Source organism: Sander vitreus, chromosome 11 (assembly GCF_031162955.1).
Source record: "Sander vitreus isolate 19-12246 chromosome 11, sanVit1, whole genome shotgun sequence".
In the NCBI taxonomy this organism is placed as follows: Eukaryota; Metazoa; Chordata; class Actinopteri; order Perciformes; family Percidae; genus Sander; species Sander vitreus.
In genome coordinates, this window is record NC_135865.1 from 24,036,722 (window position 1) to 24,057,441 (window position 20,720).

Here is a 20,720-nt window from a genome sequence, read left to right on the forward strand (position 1 = left end):
GAGTGTTCTGTTTGTATTTTGTGATACCGATGTCTTGTGTAACAGTGCAAGATGCCAAATTTGTGCTTGGTGGCAGTTCACATTGATTCACACCGATTGACATTTGGAAGCAGGAAGTCACATGGCAGCCATGGTACTGCAGTTCTATTTTTTCCATCTGTACAATAATGTTTCTGTTAACAAAAAGTCATGTTTCTGTCAGAGATGCTGTGTGCGCTCCACCAGTCGAGCCACCATTAGGGTGTGATGTTAAGAGGCTGCCTGCTTCTCTTCTTCTGTTAGGCCTAAATTTCCCTTTTGTTTTTGTAGATTTCTCTTCTACAACATCCCCTCCGGCATACTTCGAATCTTCTGTTTCATTAGGAAGAAAGGGGGAAAACAATCAGTGTCAGTAAATCGAACCTGAACAGTGATGTCATTTAATGTGATTTACGCGGGCTCTCTTCATCGCTGGTTCACTACTTCTTTGCTTCCAGGAAAGGTTGGCTTTTTGTAAAAAGAAGAGAAATAGTAAACGTTCCTTGTTAATACTTGTTACTAATGTTGACTGGTGTTAGTCTAAGGAACCTTCTTCTAAAACAGTTTTAGGTTGCAAGATGACTTCAATTTAGATTTGTTTTTCAGACTTTTCTCTAATCTTTGCTTTGTTGTTGTTAAAAACTGGATAATTGTTCCTCTCTTCAAGCCTCTTAACAGGTATTCCCAGGCAACGATGCAAGTGCATAAGTTTAATTTTCAGAAGTGCGGGGGACACACAAAATGTATTAAAAAAAAACATATGTTATTTTAGTACATCCATAATGATGCTACTTAAATCATGTTAAGTGTCCTACAAAGAGCACTGAGCTTGACGGTCTTAATTGAACCAATGAAAAGGGGGAATCTTAACTGATTAACTTTTTTTGAAACCGAAAAACATGGCGAGAAATTGACTGTACTTTTTTCAGCCCTCCGTAGTCTCTGCAGAGCTTTGTTTCAGGTTGTATACTGCCCCAACAATCTCTTACAGCTTTCAACCAGGTAGGGCAAACCGTATGTAGCTTGAGAGGCAAAACCTCCTGTATCTTGTGTTTTCTTACCAAAAGTAACACCTTCTTCTTCCTCATCTGGGAAAGCTTGGGGGGAAGTCGCATCAAAGGATGAACTGAGTGAGACTGTAGGAGCAAAGAAGAGAGTTAACTTAGAGAGGAATAAAACCAAAAATAAAGTAATTGGTGACCCAGTTTGATATTGAGATGGTATCAGACATGGCTTAAAACATACTGAAATGTATTTGCATTCAGGACTACAACAGCAATGTTTCAAAAACGTGCAACGGTCTGCATTGGTACGAGCCTTGTAACTTTATAGAAATACAAAATTCAGGTGCCCAGATAGCTCAGTTGGTAGAGCAGGCACACATATATAGAGGTTTAGTCCTCGACACAGCGGTGCAGGGTTCGACTCTGACCTGCGGCCCTTTGCTGCATGTCATTCCCCCTCTCTCTCCCCCCTTTCATGTCTTCTGTTGTCCTGTCAAATAAAGGCCTAAAATGCCCCAAAAAGAATCTTTGGAAAAGGAAAAAAAAAGATCAGATATTTCCTAAATCCGGCCGGTTTTAGAGTTTTTTTATTTTGGCAAAGTTGTTGTGTTTAGACAACATTCAAAAGATTTGGCTTCTTTTATCAAACATTTTTATATAAGTCGAATGCAAAAGTATAAAAAAAAAAAAAAGAGCTTTTGCCTCAGTAGTGAAACCCAGGTACTGTAATGTATTGGCGCTAGCAGGGCCGTCATCAAGGGGGTCCATGCAAAGGTCTATGGTGTTGGAGTGTGTGTAGATGATGGGCCGAATTTAAGAAACTGTGTCCCTCTATCCATAATTCCTAATGGCGGGCCTTTATACAATACCCAGCCTAAAAATGAGATTTAAATCCTGAACATCTGTTTGCAATCCAGAATGTTGGGGTGATAATTCAGATGAAACAGCTGCTCAGATCAAAGTGATATACATGTATGGGTGTCAATTTTTAATGGTTGAGTTTTGGCTGGATTGAAGTGTCAACTCTGGAAATGTGAACCAACAGCACTCAAATCAACAATGGCCAACTCTGATAAATTGTCAACACTTAGGTTTGTTTTTTTCATTTTCAGAGACTCTCTTCAGTGCACCGAGGACTTCATCGTTCACTCCAGCATTTTAAAAATCCCTTTTGTAAATCAGCCTTTAGGCTTCCAGCAGATGTTTCATGTTCTCTTTTCACCTCTGTTGCCATTTAAAATGACAAAATGTGCTGCACAAGCCAATGACAAATAAATGAAAGCAATAACTCTTGAAAATGTCATTTAAGACATAATGAGTAAAAAAAAAAACAGCACCGCCAGTGGTTTGTCTGCTCCCCTGCTCACCTTGTGCTGTACAGCTCCGACAGAGTTGCGTGCTTTAGAGTAATGAAACAGGAACTGAAAAAAGAAGAAATTCAGGTCAGTGACCTGCTACTGGGATAAATACCAGACATAAAAAAATATGCAGAACTGAGGTGGAAAACGTACTCTTTTGAAAACATTCTGGACTTGCTCCTGTGGGGAAACAATCTTGGATTAATAACAGAAGTAACACAGTTTGTTTTTTATAATTTGGACATGTTCATTTACACACTTTTACTGCTTGACTGTTATTTTTAACATTCATTCTTGTTGCATAAAGTACAGTTGAGGGACACAACAACAGTAACTCCTGTAAAAAACAATATTCCTTTTCTCCAAGAAGCATATAAGAAGCCAATTACTGATGACACTTGTCATTTCTGAGGCCATAGTTTATAGTGGTGTTGAGCTATATTGTGTTCCTGTTGTTTGGTCACTAACTTCTGTCCAAAGTCTCAAAGAGATTTAAAACTGTCCGAAATACCCAAACATATTTTTTGCATTGATATTTTATTTGGCTGTTATGACCTTGTTCATTTTTGTTTTGTTTTTCTCATTTTGTGTGTTTTTAGAAACAACTTTCTCCTTATTGTCATCGCATATGCTTCTAACACTGAAAACAGTTAAAAACTCATTTAATTTTTTAGATATCTCAGATATTTGGTTGAAGATGATCAACTGAGACTTCTGTTGGAAGTTGTAGCGGGGTATTTGTGTTGATGTCTGGAGGCTGATGGTTCTCAATGGTGAACTGATGTTTTACAGATAACGCTCTGTTAAACTGTGATGAGGTTCATGATATCAGTAGCTGATTATTTCATTATTTTTAGGTAGCCCAGCATATGTCACTGCACAACACTGCTGTGAAACTAGAGGCCTCAGTGCTCCATCTCTCCCGCTCAGTCTCTCAGCTGTTTTTCTCACTTGCTTGCTACCTCCCTAAAAAAAACAACCTAGCTATTAAGTAGAAAGCCAATTAATTTACAAAAAGCTGCAGCGTAATGTTTTCATGATCATTTAGGGAAAACTTAAAGGCCTCGTCTGTAGCCTCGGGGCTAGCGCCACCTGCTCTGCTCTCAGCTTTTGACTAGCAGGATCTAAAACAAAACGTGTTTCTTGTGTTTCTCCGTGCATCACTAAGCAAACGGGGCTGATGGGAAATGTGGTATTTTTTTAAACTTAAAATGTAAAAAGTCCCACTGCTGAGAGACAGAAGTGAACACTCATGTCCATGCACTATGGTCTTGTGTTTACAGTAATCATATCAATATGTCACAGTCAATTTAGACAGTGATGTAGTATATCTGAGAAATGTTTTAATATACTCTATATATCATACCTCATTCTGGTCTCCCCATAATACATCACTCAATTCATCACTCTGGATGCCTCGCACCTGCAGACAAACGACACACTTCATTTTGAATTAACGGACAATGGACACAACAACGCAATATGGGGGACGAGTTAATTTTCTGTGTATTTGGACTGAATTCATATACAGATCAGTGTGATCTATGGACTTTGGTCTGACAATATTTTCTCTTGCATGTTGTTCTTCAACCAGACCATAGGTGGTGATGATCACATAAGAATGTGTGACCAGAAGGTGTTGGTTATCCCGACTTAGGGAGAAATGACATAGGGAAGAAATATTTCGATGAAGAGACAACCAAAAGCTGTGGTAGAGCTGTAGACTCTACAACCTATTTTGACGGCCCTGCTATTTTCTTTACAACCTTATATTAACATTCCTTTCTTTACTCACAACCTGAACATCATTTATTATTAATTGGCTCAAACATCACACATGGAAATGGGACCAAAGAAGGGTGACTTGTTGTTGTTAATGTTGTTAATAGGGACGATTTGAGTGTGGATGAATAAGAAAAATGAAAAGATAATTTCCTACCTTTCTTAACTCTATCCCGTCTTCCCACCGATCGAAAGGACTGGCATCTAATGAAGAGCACATGTGAGGACTTATAAATATTTTCGTCATACTGGAAACATTGTTTATACTCGGGCAGCAAAAAATACAAGAGGAGAAATCACCATTCTAATAATATAACAATTCTATACGACCTTAAGTGTGTTTGTAGTCCACAATAGTTACTTAAAATGATATTATTGTACTTTATTGTATTTTATGTGCTGTAATTTTAATGTATTTTCATATGGCTTTCTGTAGAAAGTGTCAGTAACTCTATACACATAAATTATAGTCTTAAATGCAAACTTAATCATAAAACCTTAAAGAGTAACTTAACACCAGCTGAAACTCTTGTTTCGGCTGACCCCCGGTCAGTGGCTGAAGTTGACGCAGTAATGCTGACGTGTACCAGGATGTGTTTAGTACATCCTGACATCACTGGTGCTGTGGGTGAGGTTGGTTTAACAGAGCACAAGCATTCAGCAACAATAGGTCAGTAAAATGATGCTTTTCAGGTTTTAGGTTACATATTACTACTATACTTTCCTAAATTAATTTACTCAAGTTGTGTACTTTTGAGATACTTGTATTTTATGTGAGTATTTATACTTTAATTCCACTCCATTTTAATTGGAAATATTGTACTTTTTTACACTATTTGATAGCTACAGTACTTACTATTCTAAGCTAATTCTGTACATTCAGATATAAATGCACTAGAGCCAGACCGATATATCAGCGGGCCGATATTATCGGCCAATATTAGGCAATTTCCAAACTATCGGTATCGGCATTTATAGTGGCCGATAAATGAATATTTAAAAAATAAAAACGGACAAAAAACACCCTTCAACCATGTTATGAGTGTCTGCGTTGCTTAGTTTGTCCACCAGAGGGCGCTCCACAACGTCCCTGTTGGCCACACTCTTTGATTTTTTTGTTATTGTGTTTTTGTTCAAAGGACTTTAAGTTTCACTTAAGTTTGTATTTTTATACATTTTATTTATCAGAACTTTAATATATTTTGATGTTCTTCTGTTCTGTTGTGACAATAAAATAAACAAGTTTATTTTTAAACTGCATTATCATATTATTTTAGTGAGGACTCATAAATAACTACAAATAACTAATGTTAGCGAAAGCTGTTTATGTTTTGTTACGCATTTCTGGATAAAAAAAATAAAAAAATAACGGCCGATATATCGGAATATCGGATTTTTAAATCACCAAATATTTGTATCGATATCGGCCTTAAAAATCCTTTATCAGTCGGGCTCTAAAATACACTATAAATGATCACCTTTAAAAGTTACAATGATCTTCATAGATTACACAACTATATTGACTATACTTTGATAATAATAAAAAAAATAAAAATAAAAAATAAAATATATATATATATAATAATATAACGATCTGGAAGGGGTCATTTTACATAATGAGTATCTTTACATACATTTTGCTGCTGATACTTTAACTGTACTTTAACTTGTAACTTAGTATATTTTACATGTACAGGTATTTCTACGTTTAAAGGATTTGTAAAGGGTTGCAAAGGATTAAATACTTCTTCAGCCACTGCATTTCTCTAGTATAGGGCATACTTTATAGAAGGTGTACATGTTGAAATGATTGTTCAATCATTTATTAATGCTTTACAGGCCAGTAATAAATAATGAATGAATAAAGGAGAACCTATTGTATTTTATATCCTCTTCTTCTTCTAATAGGCAGTTGGACCATCTGACATTAAACTGCGGACTTCCAGACCAAACATCTTTCTTTTTTTAAATAACTTGTCAAAAATTCTACACACACTTGATGGGTTACTGTAAATGGAAAACCTGTGACTTTTTTGGGGGGAATGACATGTAACAGCTGACCTGGTAGCATATTAATGTAAAAAAAAGAAGTAATTACTGTAATGATGAAAAATGAATGAGTTTATCATTTGTAACCATACCTGAAATTATAGTACTGGTTCATTTGAATAGCACCTTTTAACCACAGAGCAGAGGCAACTTAATTTGCTTTACAGAATACTGTAATGCATTCATATGCAGTGTATTACTTTACAATGATCCATCAAGTCTGCAGTTGGTAATGTTAAAAAGCTGTTGATGAACTGATTTTAGTCCAGAATACTCTGCAGCTCGTTTTCAATAGAATAGTGTCCAAAGCATCTCTCTCTATGAATTAAAAAGATAGCTAAAATGACAAAGAAAGTTACTGTATCCCTGAAGACCACATACACCAAAGACATTTTCCACAGCATGGCAACCCAAAAGTTCTCCTCGTTAGTGGCTTATTAAAGATCTATAAAGTACATTGATAAAGATCAAGTTACAAATTATAAACCATTTATAAAAGTAAAGTTTGTTTGTTGACAGGTAGTTTAGAAGGTTTAAAAAATAAATAAAATAAATAATAAAATAATTCAATTGAAATATAAATTAGTTTACATTCAAGTGTTAGATCACAACATCTTTCTATTATGAGCTGTCATTTTGCACTTTTTGTCCATCCCAGGATGTGTTTAAAGAGTGAACCCAAGCCAAAAACAAGGAGAAATATTCCACATTAAAATCCAATTAGTATTTTTTCCCCCCATATAATTCACTGGTTATTTGTTATTTGCAGTCAATATCATTGCTGACATAAACAAAAGTTCATTTTTAGCCTAAGATGAAGTTGAGTTAGTCCTTGTTTTAAAAGACCTGTCAGTCAGTTGAAATATGATCACCCACCTGTTGTGCTCCAAGATCCAGGAAACCAGAATAAAAATAAAAGAAAAAGTTGTCGCATAGTTGGCAGACTCATGACTGTGTTTGCTCGCTCCTCTTCCTCTTAATTTGCGCGCGTTTTCGGAGAGGTTGTGCCTTGACTTGTGGTGCGCACCGATCTGCTCGGTTAGGTTCGGTTTGGCTCCCCTCGTTGATGTCGGTCACCAGCAACTGTTTTGGTCTGAACACCGTGCCCTCTGCCTTGACAGGCATCCTCTTATAGGCAGAGGTGACCAAACACACCGACCCCCGGTCATCAGCACACGCAAATCCAACGCCCCTACAACCTCTCTCTCTCTCTCTCTCTCTCTCTCTCTCTCTCTCTCTCTCTCACACACACACACACACACACACACACACACACACACACACACACACACACACACACACACACACACACACACCTATCATCCTTGAAACAATACAGCTCTGGTATTAGACATATAAATTATTTTGTGATGACAGTAAATATCCAAGGCAGTCCAACAATGTCCAGTGCTTTTAGAAGAAGAATAAGATATTTTTTATTAATCCCCAAGGGGAAATAAATTAGATTTGGTGCCTTGCTCAGTGCCCAAGATGTGAACTGGCACCTCTCCCGATTCCAGTCAACACTCCTTACTCGGTCTTTACCGGGACTTGAACTGGCGACCCTCCTCTGCATGGCCTCTCTGAACACCTCATGCTCTTGCTTCTGTGACCATTGAAGTTGCAAAAACCTGCTGAAAAAAACCTTTCCTGAGAAGTTTATTCAGCTGTAATGTTCACCATCAGGTTCTTATCTTGCCAAACTGCAGACACTGATGTTCAACAAATCTGAGCAGCCGCCTCAGCAAGTTTAACCATTCCTAGCTATTGGGCCTCATTTGACTAGATTAAAAAGATGAAACTGAATATATGCTATATGTGCTTTTTTCTAGCATTAACCTGCCCAGAGACCTGCATATTAAATGCACCATTTGGCTAAATTTGGAACATTTACTATATCACAATTACATTATGTTTGTTCATATGTATTGTCCCTGATATATACATATATATATATATATATATATATATATATATATATATATATATATATATATATATATATATATATATATATAAATGTGAAGGGAGATATATATCTCTTATTGTTGGGCACAAATGCTCTAAGTGAGTCACACAGATTCATCCAATGCCTGATCCAGTGTTTTATTTAACTGACTACTCAGGTAGAGCTGTTGTCAGGTTGTCCTCTGATGTTGCAAAATATATTGTTCTTTTCAGGGATTAACTGTTCAGATCAGGTAGACTAGAGACAGAGCTGCATGCTTATATTCAACAAGGGAAGCACATTGCTCCTGACACTTGATTTTACAACATAAAGCTGACCTTTCCAAGAAGTGTGACTCCACATTTTCACACAATTCAACAATTTGGCTTTATGTCGGACCGCTCACTGCCTCCTTTACCTTGGTGAAAGATGATTGTGTGAATAAGAGGCAAATTAATGATGAAATCATTTATTTATTATCATTTATCATTAAATTTAGTGTATTACGTCAAATAGAATTTTGGCTCCTGAGGTTTTGTAAAAGATCTCTATTTAAGGGAGTATGTTTCTCTGCCTTTTGACCTTTAGAGTCTAACTAACCTGTTTATCTGCACTACTTTGATTGTTGTTTTGGTCAGTAAATGTTGGATTTAATAAGTCTAAATATAAATAAAATAAATATGACCTCATCTGTTGTCCATTATCACAGACTTTCTGTGGAGTTCTCTTGTATGTAATACAATTGTAATGCACTTTTGCTGTAGGAGAGCATTTTTAAAGCTCCACTAATCAATGAATCAATTTATTACATGTAATGTGAAGCGGTCACTCCCAGTGATGAACAGAGAGAGAATTATCCCCTAACTCTGCAGCTCTGCCATGTTTTTTAGCCTCTTTTAGCTCATTTTCTGGCACATTAACGGTGTGGTTGAGTCTCAGTGCTCTCTCATTAAACAGCAAACCCACTGTAAACTACCTGCCCAGAACTAAACTGCAGACAGGCACAATTAGCAACTAGCTGTTGAAGAAGATGAAACATCTAGCAGCTTAAATTTTTCTCAGAAGTTGGTGGAGAACAAAACAGAGCAAAAAAAGAACGTTATGTGCCGTGTGTGCGCGTATATCTACAGTGCAGGCAGCTGCTGTCAATCTGGTTCTTTTTCTGTACACTTTATAATATAGCATGTCATATATCAAACTGGACTCCAACCAGGCTCATTAATAAGAATCTGAAATCATTTAACAGCTCCAGTATCCACTTGTCAAATTACCCCTGCCTTGACACTTTTGGTTTTATTTATTTTATTTATAACAAGTAAAATTATAATCAACCTTATCTGTAAAAATATCTACTCAGCAGACTGATTGAGCCCAGCTTCCCTGTCTTGTGGCAGAGATAAAAAAAAAAAAAATGCAATGACCTGAAACACTGTTGATTCTTGAATCTTCCCAGTGTGCAGCACATTTGAAGCTCTAGTAATCACAGGTCATCTTGTGTGATTGGCCTGCACAAAAACAAAGGAAATGGGAATAATGTAACCACAGAGAAGCAGCTGAAGAGCTTCTTGTTCACTTTTTCATTTTGAAAGATGGATATTCTCCACTCAATGGCACTTACACAGTCACAGAGTTACAAAACCAAGTGCTCAATAGAGAACATGAAGCATAGTGTCGGAACTGTTCAGAAAAACAGCTAGATTTATTGTTCTTTCAAATGCCTAATACGGCAGTTTTATTATCTGTTTATATGTATATCACTTCCCTTTATTTTATATTTTCATACAAAATTGCACATTTATATTTTTCTTGTGTTGTAGGAATTAAGCCAGGTGATAAGTAATTTTTAGCTACCCCTTTTGTGCAGCAGACAGAACGTCTTTCTATCCAGATGGTTAGAGCAGTCTTAAAGGAGTTCCTTCAGAACAGCGGTAAAGTGTTGTTTAATGACCTGTGCTTTAGCTATGCTGACGTGACAATGTATGTCAATTGTCGGTCTGGCGGTCCATTGGTTAACCATTTTTGATCCAATTAAATTGTATGTATTGCCATGGAATTTTGTACAGGCATCCATGGTGCCCAAAGGATCCATCTGTCTGACTTTAGTCATCCTCTAACTTTTTAATCTAGCACCACCAGCAGTCAAAATTTTCAAGTTTTGTACAAACAGTTATGGTTCCCAGACAATAAATCCTAATGTTTTTGATGATGATGATGATGATCCCCTGATTTTACCTATAGAGCCACCATGGCATCAACATTCATAGTTTTTAAGTGAAATGTCTCCATAACTATATGGATTGCCGTACAATTTTGTACAGATAGCTCTTTTCCAGAACCGAAACATATCACCCATAGTCTGGAGCTTCTCATAACCTGAACTTCTCAGAACCAGAAAATGTGACACCACTTCAGATACCAGAAAAAATGTTGTCATTGTAATGTGCTGTTGGATCAGCACATGCAGTCTCATGTGGGATAGACAATGGAAAATGGGCGGCTAATATACAAGGGCCCCACTCACAGCAAGAGGTCAACAGAACAAAGAGGTCATATAATGATAATGCATGAGAGGCTGAAACTGAGGCCATTTCTGCTGTAATGTGAGCCACAGTTAAGCCTCAAATCCATGCTGTAAGCTGTCTTCATATAACTAATTTGAGATGTCACAGGCATGTGTAGGCCTATGTGTTGAAACCACCTAGTGTAATTTTGTACTAGATCAAATATTGTAAAGAACAGTGGATTTAATGAAGCGCATCAGTCTCCAGCTCTGGTTAACTACACCTGTCTTGATTAAGTCCTATTTAATAATTAACCTTGTCCATTCGGCTTCATGTGACTCTGTAATGTACCAGTAGAAAAATGCTCCTAAAACTGCTCTTTGCATACATCCACAACAGCAGCGCTACTTCTCTGATTTTCATAATGTATCTTTAAAATTCCATAATTTGGTGACCAACACTGGCACTGTGTCTCACCACTGCTCTGAAAAATGGATAATGAGGTTCCTCATGGTGGCTTCTTAGTGACCAGTCTACTTTCACACATATCTCTGTGTGTGTGAACAGCGAAGTGTTTCATTAAGTCCTACAGATCCACTCAGATGTCACTCTTTCAAAGAGCCTCGATAAGGACTATATTAGTAAGTAAAATGCAAAAATAACAGTCTACGTCTATGTCGAAGTTGGTAACCGATTTAGTCACTGATAAGACAGGACGTTCCTACCATGGAATGGAAGAAGAAGAAGAAATACTTTTATTAATCCTCAAGGGGAAATTACATTTTACACTCTGTTATTATATAATGCACACAGGCTCGAAATACACACACACATACAGGACCTTATACATGCAATAATTGGAGAGATGTCAGAGTGAGGGGGGGTGGGGGTGCCCATTAAATGCACCTGAGCTGTTGGGGATTTGGTGCCTTGCTCAGTGCCCAGGAGGTGATGTGGCACCTCTCCAGCTACCAGTCCAAACTTAGTACTTGGTCCGTACAAGGACTTGAACCAGCAACCCTCCAGTTCCTATGCCAAGTCCCTACGGACCTGCTACTACTTGCTACTACCCCCAAACAATCAGTGGAATAGCGTGAAACCCATGACAGGATGTGCTCATACTTGTGTACGTCACAAACAAAACAGGGACCCATACCACTTATACAGATGGCTTCAAGATAACGTAACAGGAAACAAAACAGAAATGGGAATTAGAAATGAATGTTTGTATCACCGATGAAATGTCGGAAAAGACATGCCTTAAGGGTCACAAGCTAACAAGACTTCTGTTGTGTTAGCGAGATACAGCAACAGAATTATGCTGGAGAAAATGTGAGAAGTTTGGCGACCATAGCCAGATTGTTCAAAATTATATCAACACTTGAGAGACATGCAGGCAGAGAACAAGCAAATAATTGGAAAAGACCTACCTCTAGAACCAGCAGTCTTTATTCTGGATGAGACCTCAGAGAATGTTGATACCAAAAACCAAATGTATTTTCTTAGGGTGTTGCTGTCGCAAAGAAGATGCTTATATTTGTTATGTGATTTATGTATCATGTTCACTTTATGATTGCATATGGAAATAAAAAATATGAAAAAAACAGGGACCCGCTCGTACAAACATTGCTCCATAGCGCTACTGGCGGTCAAAAACACCACAGGGTACCTTCAAAGCCATGTGCAAGTTTTGAAAATGTCCATCTTGGTGCAGAGCTGAAGTAAATCTGATGTCTTTGGACTGTGGAAATCATGCCAGCGGGAACTTGTTTTCAGTAGGGGGGGCTGCCCTGGATACGTGCCTGTGTGCATGTATTAATGTTTAGAAAATAACTGACTAAATCTGTAACCTGTGTGGAAAAATTATTACAGCAGGATAAACAGAATATGATCCATATGATCGAGGATATTTAAACCTGCCAAAAGGTTTAAATATCTTTGATCCTCGTGGGAACAAGATAATTTGAGCACCTTAATGATATACTGTATAGTGAGGTTTGGAGCTTTGTCCTCATGTTCATTAAAAACATCAACTATATTATGAATATGCTGAGCACTTTCTGTCCCTCTCTTTCTCTTCTCCACTCCCATTGACATACTGTAGCATGTGTGACAGTAACATCGTGTGTCAGTGTCTCAGGGCAATATGGAATGTGATACATCCCTCAACAACAAATGGCCATTAGTTTCCCAAAAACTCCTGATGTATGTCCCTGTGGTCATATACATAGGCTGACATATGTGCCGAGCCCGTACAGCTGCTACCTATGGGATGCACACACGAGCAATAGAGCATGATGGGAAAGTGTCCTGCAGTCTGGTGGTTTCCAGTACAGCCTTTTGGACTGATTGGTTTGTTGCAGCAGCTGCTTCATCACTATAAATGTTTTGTGGGTTTTCAGCTTTTCTGATATTGGATCGTCCCTGATTGCTGCCTGTGTTTGTGTGTAGTTATGTTTGATTTGCTTCGGCATCCGTGTAGAAGTGTTACCATTTGATTGCTTATGATTGTGCAAATAAAAATGATGTTGTCATCCATCGCGGCTAAAATAAGCAAAACAGAATACAGATGCATCTTCTGCGTCTGGTAGAAAGCTTTTGTTTCTCTTCTTAAAGGATAAGCCTGGCTAAAGTCTATACTTTGACTTTATGACTTTACATACTGGAACACTTGATGGAATTGAGCCATCGTTAAGGTTATTCATTTCAGCTGTGATTTTCCTACTATAAGTCAAAATGTCTGCTGTGAAAAAGGTCCATACGATAAATATAGGATAACACCAGCCTTATCTTATAGACCAGAGATCTTCAACAGGGGGTCCAGGACCCTTAGGGGTTCCTCAGAGTCAATAAAGGGGGGTCCTCCAAAATATTGTTAAAAAAAAATCCAACATATTATCAGCAAATATAAATCCCCATTGATGTTAGGCTTACTGGCCTATAGGTAAGGTAGTCACTAAGGTAGCCATCCACAGACACAGTATATTCTAAGAATTCACGCTGCCACATGTATGTTTAACATTAATTATATAATCATGCCAACAATTATTAGGATATTTGATAGCTTAGTATTCTATGCACTAAAAAGTTATGTATAAAGGCTTTAGGCCGCCCACACATTATTGTAGGCCCAGTTTATTATGCAACTTCATTTTATACAATATTAGTAGTAGGGGGTCCCTGATCAGTCTCTCTTTCAGTTAAGGGGTCCTTGGCTTAAAAAATGTTGAAGAAGCCTGTCAAGACTAACATCTTCTGTCACTCTTTATATGTTAAAAAAAAATGTAATGGAAAAAGTCATGTAACCATACTTTTGTCCCTGATAGGTATACTAGAAAAACAACCAGCTCTTCTCCAGAGCTCACTTTGGACAGAAAAAGGATTCCTGATTTTTCGTTGTTTTCTTGTCCGGGTGTTTGTCAAGCTCTGGCATTAACGAGCAAGTCCACATCACTTAGTTGATGAGGCACATCAATGCTCTTCCCCTTATTAACCCCATAACTCAGCTTGCCCTGCCAACAAACCTCCCCTTTAAAATGACCCAAACTGTCGCATCTCACATGGTCGATGTAGCTCAAGTGCTGCTTAGGGAATGTTAAAACACCCACAATTCAATGGGCGTCGCTCAACACTTTTCGACGAATTGTGATCAAATTAGGCTACAATGTTTTCGCTGGAGGATGTTCACAGCTGCAGAGTTCACTTGGCAGTGCCAATGTCAAATCTGTTTTTTCCTCTGCCTTCTTCTGATTTGATGGGGAGCGCACATTGCTATTGATCTCTTACACTAAAGGTAAGGTCATTGAGCAGGCAAAAAATATATGAATATTATGAGGCACTATGATCTTTTGTTAAAAGCGGTAAAATCCATAAATAAATAAAAAATCATTTTGTCTTTAGATCAAAACACAAAGTGGAACTATGTTTGTCCCATTTGCAGTCTTACTAAATATGTTGTTTGAGCCTTTTTGTGCAAATTAAGATCTGGTTTTGATCAACGCCTCACCTTTATATTAAGTAGAAGTGACATCAGAATATATGAGTGAAATATAGCTATTCACTGGTTATAACGTCACATCTGAAAATGAATGGAAATACTAAGAATAAAAACACAGACATACAAATCAAGTAAGGGAGACATATTACATACCCAATGTAAGCTCTGCAGATGTTAACACAAGTGTGTGGGATATGCAAGCTGTAAAATAGGAACGCTAGAGTGAGAACTACCCACCGCTGGCAGCAATAACTAGCTACCGTCCGCTGTCCTCCCGACAAAGTTGTTTCCCAGCGGCGGGAATTGGGGTGTAGGGACCTGCTGCCACTGGCCACCATCCCGCTGTACGGCTCATTTTTTGTAGCAGACAGCTGGCTAGTTGGCTTACCTTAGCTAGCTTATTCTGTCATGCTTTCATGTTACACTGGTTACAGCAAATGAGCCTCATCTGGTGAGAGCAATGTGCTTTCTACGCTGTGACAAGGGTGTGGATGAAGCATTAAGTTGTTCTGACTCTTTTATCGGCTGGCTAGTTAGCTAGTGGTTAAAAAGGGTGGTTGCAGGTGCCACATTGGCTCATGTGATCGCTCAATCATCGACGTACACTTATGTCTGGACCAATCACTGTACAATGTTTGTCTTGTGCTAGGAATGTACCTACTCTGAAGTAGAAGTTTAAAAAATACCTCAATCCAGGCACCTAGGTAGCTCACGTGGTGGAGCGTGTGCCCTCTCTCCCCTTTCATGTCTGGGCTGTCCTGTCGAATAAAGGCCTAAAATAGCACACACAAAAATCTGTGAAACAAATAATAAGAATCTGTGAAAAAAAAAAAAAATGTAGTTATTGCGGTGTGGACACAATTACAAAAAGGTAGGTTATTGAAGGAGGTTCTTAGAGCTATGAAAAGTTGTATTACATGGTTACTTTGCACCTCTGTTATGAAGCAGATTACAGTAGTATTGTAGTCTAACTCAGAAGTGAAAGAGAACTGGAATTAACACTAGCGTGCGGCTTGCATTACAAAAGCTTTTCACGCTCCCACTTTTATGCAACAAAGCCTCAGATGTTTTTTTTTCTCTATTATATCAGTACCTAATTAAAACAAAACAAAACTAATCACCCTCCTTATCTTCAGAGGCAGTGACTGTATATGTGAATGCCTGTTTGATCAAATTACATGACTTTAAACTGTGTCTCTGGGTGCATCGCAGTCACTGTGGAGTCTCTAACAGCTGAGCAGCTCATGCTCAACAACAAATCGAATATGTGGCGAGAGACAGATGCTTTCCATTAACACACAGTGACCAATGCAGCTCATTCAGCATGAGTCAGAGAAGGCGTAAATGAGAGAGGAGGGACTACCGTACTTTGTGTGCAGCAGCTGGAAAAAAGAACAAAACAACATGATACATGACATATTTTCTGTGTCTGATAATTTCCCACATGCCCATATAATGTCTCTGTAAATGTGATCATGTGATCATGAAACACACAAAAACTGAAATTGATCACGGTGTAATTGAGTTGTTAAACATGCATATTGCAGGCATGTCCCTGCTCCCAAACCTAAGTTAACTAGTTCACATCATATGTTTTCAAAGATACCAATTATGTCAGGCTGAATTATGTGAAATGAAATGATTTTAACAACCTTAGAGCTACTCAGGATATTGCATCTCTCTTGCATCGATTTCAACCTGTCCCTTACAATTCCCCTAACTTCATGGGAGTGCAATACTGAAACACTTGGGTGTCAGCAAAACGTTGATGGTGTCACTTACAAGTTTTTTTTCTGGGTTGTCTGATCAAGAAGATCTGAACCTGTTGTACAGTTCACATCACCAGCAGGTATCTATATGCTAACCTTCAGGCGAGTCAGAGGTGTTGTCATTGTGGCGTCCAGCAGAAATGAAGAAGCGGAGAGTGTGAGCTCTGATAGCCATTGACAGCTGTTGATTGGTGACACCCAGGAGCATGTGTCATGACTCATGACCCATTGCAGCCTATACCCACATAAGATTCTTCCTCCATTTCTGTTTTGAAATCTAGGCTTAAGACACATTTTTATTCGCTGGCCATTTTAACACACTAATATCTCAATCTGTTATCATGTCTATAATTCTATGTGCAAATTGCTGCTTGTTGTTGTTGGGATGTTCTTTTTGTGTTTCTTTCTACTTTATTTTTACATTTCAATGTTCTTTTATGCAGCACCTTGGTGCTTTTTTTGTACAGCACTTTGGTCAGCTTAAGCTGTGTTAAAATGTGCTCTAGAAATAAACTTTACTTACTTACTTACAGCCACCTCAAAATTGAGAGAACTTAGTCAATAAAGTTTTATTTTCACCTCAGTATGTCATATAATGAAATTCTAGTGCAAAAAAACACAGGATTGTCCTTGGCAGGAATCATCTACTGCATTTCATTGCAGCTTCGAAGAATTTGAATCACGCCACAGTTTCAACTGGAAGCATCAGAATGTCTGATATTTGTTCCTGACTGACTGTGTTGTACACAGTCATGCAGTGACTCATGACAGAACAGAACAAAGTCTATCTTTATGGCCTGATTAGGAACAACACATTCCGAGAATCAGGCAGAGCAGCACTGTGAGTCTGGCAAGAATCGATTTGTCAGCCATCCCTGTCGATCAATAACAGACTACCATAAAACTTGAGGAATTGTATTGGTAGGAGAGCTTATTAGCAGCTCGGTAACACTATCCACTATAAAAACAGGAACATTTCAAACATTTATTATTCCATCAGAAAATTTAGTATGCATTTATTTGACAGAGTAAAAGTTCTCTGAATGAAGAACTGATCCTAATTGCAGTATAGATGGAAGAATATATCGATCCCACACAGGGATATTGAAGAATATGAACTAGGATTAAGTAAATGTAAACTTTACATTATAAAACATATTATACAAATTGATCATTTCAATAGAAAGTGACTTGTATTGTTGAATGATATGTCGCACAAAGTGCAATTGCTCTTGGGGGAATAGTTGCATCACTGTAAATCACAAAGTGTGGTCTAGACCTACTCTATATGGAAAGTGTCCTGAGATAACTTCTGTTACAATTTGACACTTTAAATAAAATTGAATTGAAAATTGAATTGAATTTATTTTCAAGAAAAATAATAGCTGAGATATTGTTACGGGGAATTGATTAATTAAGCCAAACTGGATAAAAACAATTGTGTAAAGGAAGAAAGTTTCATCTGACAAACCATAGGAACCTGACTAGACTTCAACAGCTGTGTGTCTAAACCACATGGCGTCTCCAGAATTCAGACTGCCATCTTGTGGTACACTCAACTGCTTGCATTATGCGAGAGATAACTAGTTGCGGTACTTTTTTACTGGAAAGGATGAACATTTGTAATCTGAAAAATAACTAAAGCTGTCAGATAAATGTTGTGTAGTAAAAAGTGAATATTTACCTCCAAGATGTAGTGGAATAGATGTATAAAGTTACTGTACATCAAAGTCGGGTGAATGGCAGGAGCAAGAAACAGGTGAACAGATGAAGCATGGTGGGAAGGTGAGAAGTTCTGAGGTTGTCAGCATTGTCTCAGGTTGTCTGAGCATGTGTCATCTGACAGTGTTTGGACTGAATTCTTGACCCGTTGAATAATGAATAACCAGAATATCTTAAAAAAATTCAAAAAGAAAAATCTAAATACCAAGGTTTTTGGGGTTCTATAGCAGTTTGTCTGCTGTCTGATAAAAGCTATAGTCCCTTTTTTTAACAGTAAGAACAAATCTAATATCACATCTTCTATGGTGTTTTTTTACTGCTCATTCTGGCGTGGAAAAAAATCACTTTTTACATCTTATTTGAAAAAGTGATAACCTCTTAGATGTGTCAGACTGAAGCCAGAGGTGTGCTAGAGAGCGTTGCTATTATAGTGAATGCAATAACCTTTCCATAAAAAAAAGGAAATTGGAACATCATGGGTGAAGACAGAAACATTTTAGTGTCATTGTTCAAATTGTTAAAGGATGTTGTCAAACAGAAAATTGAATGAGGAAATTTGTTTTTATAACCTTGCCTTGTGTGTGTGTGTGTGTGTGTGTGTGTGTGTGTGTGTGTGTGTGTGTGTGTGCGCACTTGGCAGAGGTAGATGATAGGAGTCAGAGAATTTCAGTTTTGATATTTGCTATTTGATATTCATCATGAAAAAGGAGCATTCAGTACATAAATCCAGAATAGACCATGCAGCCATCATAGGGGTCCAATCACAATCCTGCTATTTAATCCAATGTATCTTGAAAGTGTTTTTACTTACTTTATTTTACCAGAAAAACAGCTTCTGTATGTAAACGTTGCACTTTCTGTATGTAAATCCTGTACTCTGTATTTCCTATTGAATTATTTTCTATTTGTTTGTACTTTTTTATTCTATAATTTATAGCATGTTCTATATTGCCTATACTGTATAATTTAGGTTAAAAAAAGGGAAGCTTACAACATTTACTCAAATTTCTATTATATTATAGAATGATTATTTTTTTGTTGGGATATTGTCAGGGCTGTTACAATTCGTGTTGGCTTGCCTTTGTGAGAGAAATATCTTCAGCTCTCATGTGACTGAAAAAAACTCACACATTGTCCCACATAAAAAGGGGATGGAGATAAAAAAAAGTTTTTTAAAAAGAAGCATATTCTTGCCCTACAAACTTATTCCAAAGATAATGATGATGTTGCTTTTAACTTGTACTATTTGAAATGATAACATCTAAACTCCTCATTAGGTGTAGCTGTTACCCTCACATTTTTATGTTATGCACACTGACATTACATCCTTCTAAATCATTACTGAAAAGCGAATGCCTAAAAAAATTATAGTTTTATAGAAAGTATTCATCATCATTGTCCCCTCCCTTACTAACAGCCTTTGGTATATGAAGTGTTCGAGTATTTCTATGTCAATTATGAAATCTGTGTCAAGAAATTACAAAACGCCAAGAATAGATGTTCAAAATGAGGGTCACGCAAGCCTGTTTCATAAGGTAATGAACTAGGGTAGAAAGCAAGTCTTGTAAGAAAAATGAACCGTGGCATAACGCTATCACTTGCTGTTGTTCCATGTGGTGTTTATGTATATTAATGCGGGTGTGCGTATGGATGGTTTACCTGTGTCTGCACATGTCTGTACCTGTGTGAGTGGGCAGGTTATGTGACACTCCATGATACCTTATTATCAAGACATTCATCTTGGTGCTGCCTCTCTTTTAGTTACAACACCCCCTTACACATGCACACTTACTGCAGGGCGTGTTGAATTGACAGCAGTGGTGGTACAGAGTCACAGAGGCTCATGTCATCCTTATACAACTTGTTCCAATTGTAAAAAGAGTGACGCTCATGTTTTCTTTCATCCAGCCCACTGGTAATACCTATATCATTTTTAAAAGAATAAATTGTATGTGACCAATGCAAAACAAGCACCAGCTAGCTAGCTACCCTCTTACATATGTAAAAATGACATATTTACACCAGGCGCTGTAAGGTCAAAAGATCAAAACCACCTGCGGATAAAAGCTTTTTCTCCCTGTCGGGAGAAAGGTCGGGAAGAAGGTACTGAATACATCAGGCCGGCACTGAGAGGCTCAGGAGAAACTTCTATCCTCAGGCCACTAGGCTCCTAAATGAGGTCACTTTCTAAGACTGTATTTGAATGGCACTACAACATTTGAGATTGTTTCAAATCCAGAAGTGTGGAATAACCAGGCTACTTTTTTTTTTAATTTATTTTGGCTCAAAATTATAGATTTGAACGATTCAACAGTCATTTAACAACTCTAAAACAGACATGAAACACTGCTTACATAAATCATTACATAAACATTCAATCCCACATCCAGTACTAGGCAGGGCTTGTGTGATAATTCAAGCTAACTCAAACAGAATACAATTATCCTTATTTTACCTGAAGGCATCTTATTGTGATATCACGTGTGAAACCTTGTTAAAAACACAAAACTTGTTTTGGATGAAGTTTACAGATAGTCTGTCACCCACTGTTGTCTGTGAGAGGTTATACAAT

General features: G+C 37.6%; 1 protein-coding gene across 1 annotated transcript; it reads right to left on the minus strand.

The window, feature by feature from the left end:
• Nucleotides 1–8: 8 nt before the first annotated feature.
• On the minus strand, nt 9–7,523 carry nms (neuromedin S). The gene is made up of 7 exons (XM_078262447.1): nt 7,088–7,523; nt 4,320–4,366; nt 3,747–3,803; nt 2,534–2,560; nt 2,390–2,443; nt 1,080–1,154; nt 9–351 (listed from the first exon to the last, which is right to left on the minus strand). Exons 1-7 carry the CDS (start codon nt 7,158–7,160, stop codon nt 319–321), a joined length of 366 nt encoding a protein of 121 aa, XP_078118573.1. The 5' UTR covers nt 7,161–7,523; the 3' UTR covers nt 9–318.
• Nucleotides 7,524–20,720: the final 13,197 nt, after the last annotated feature.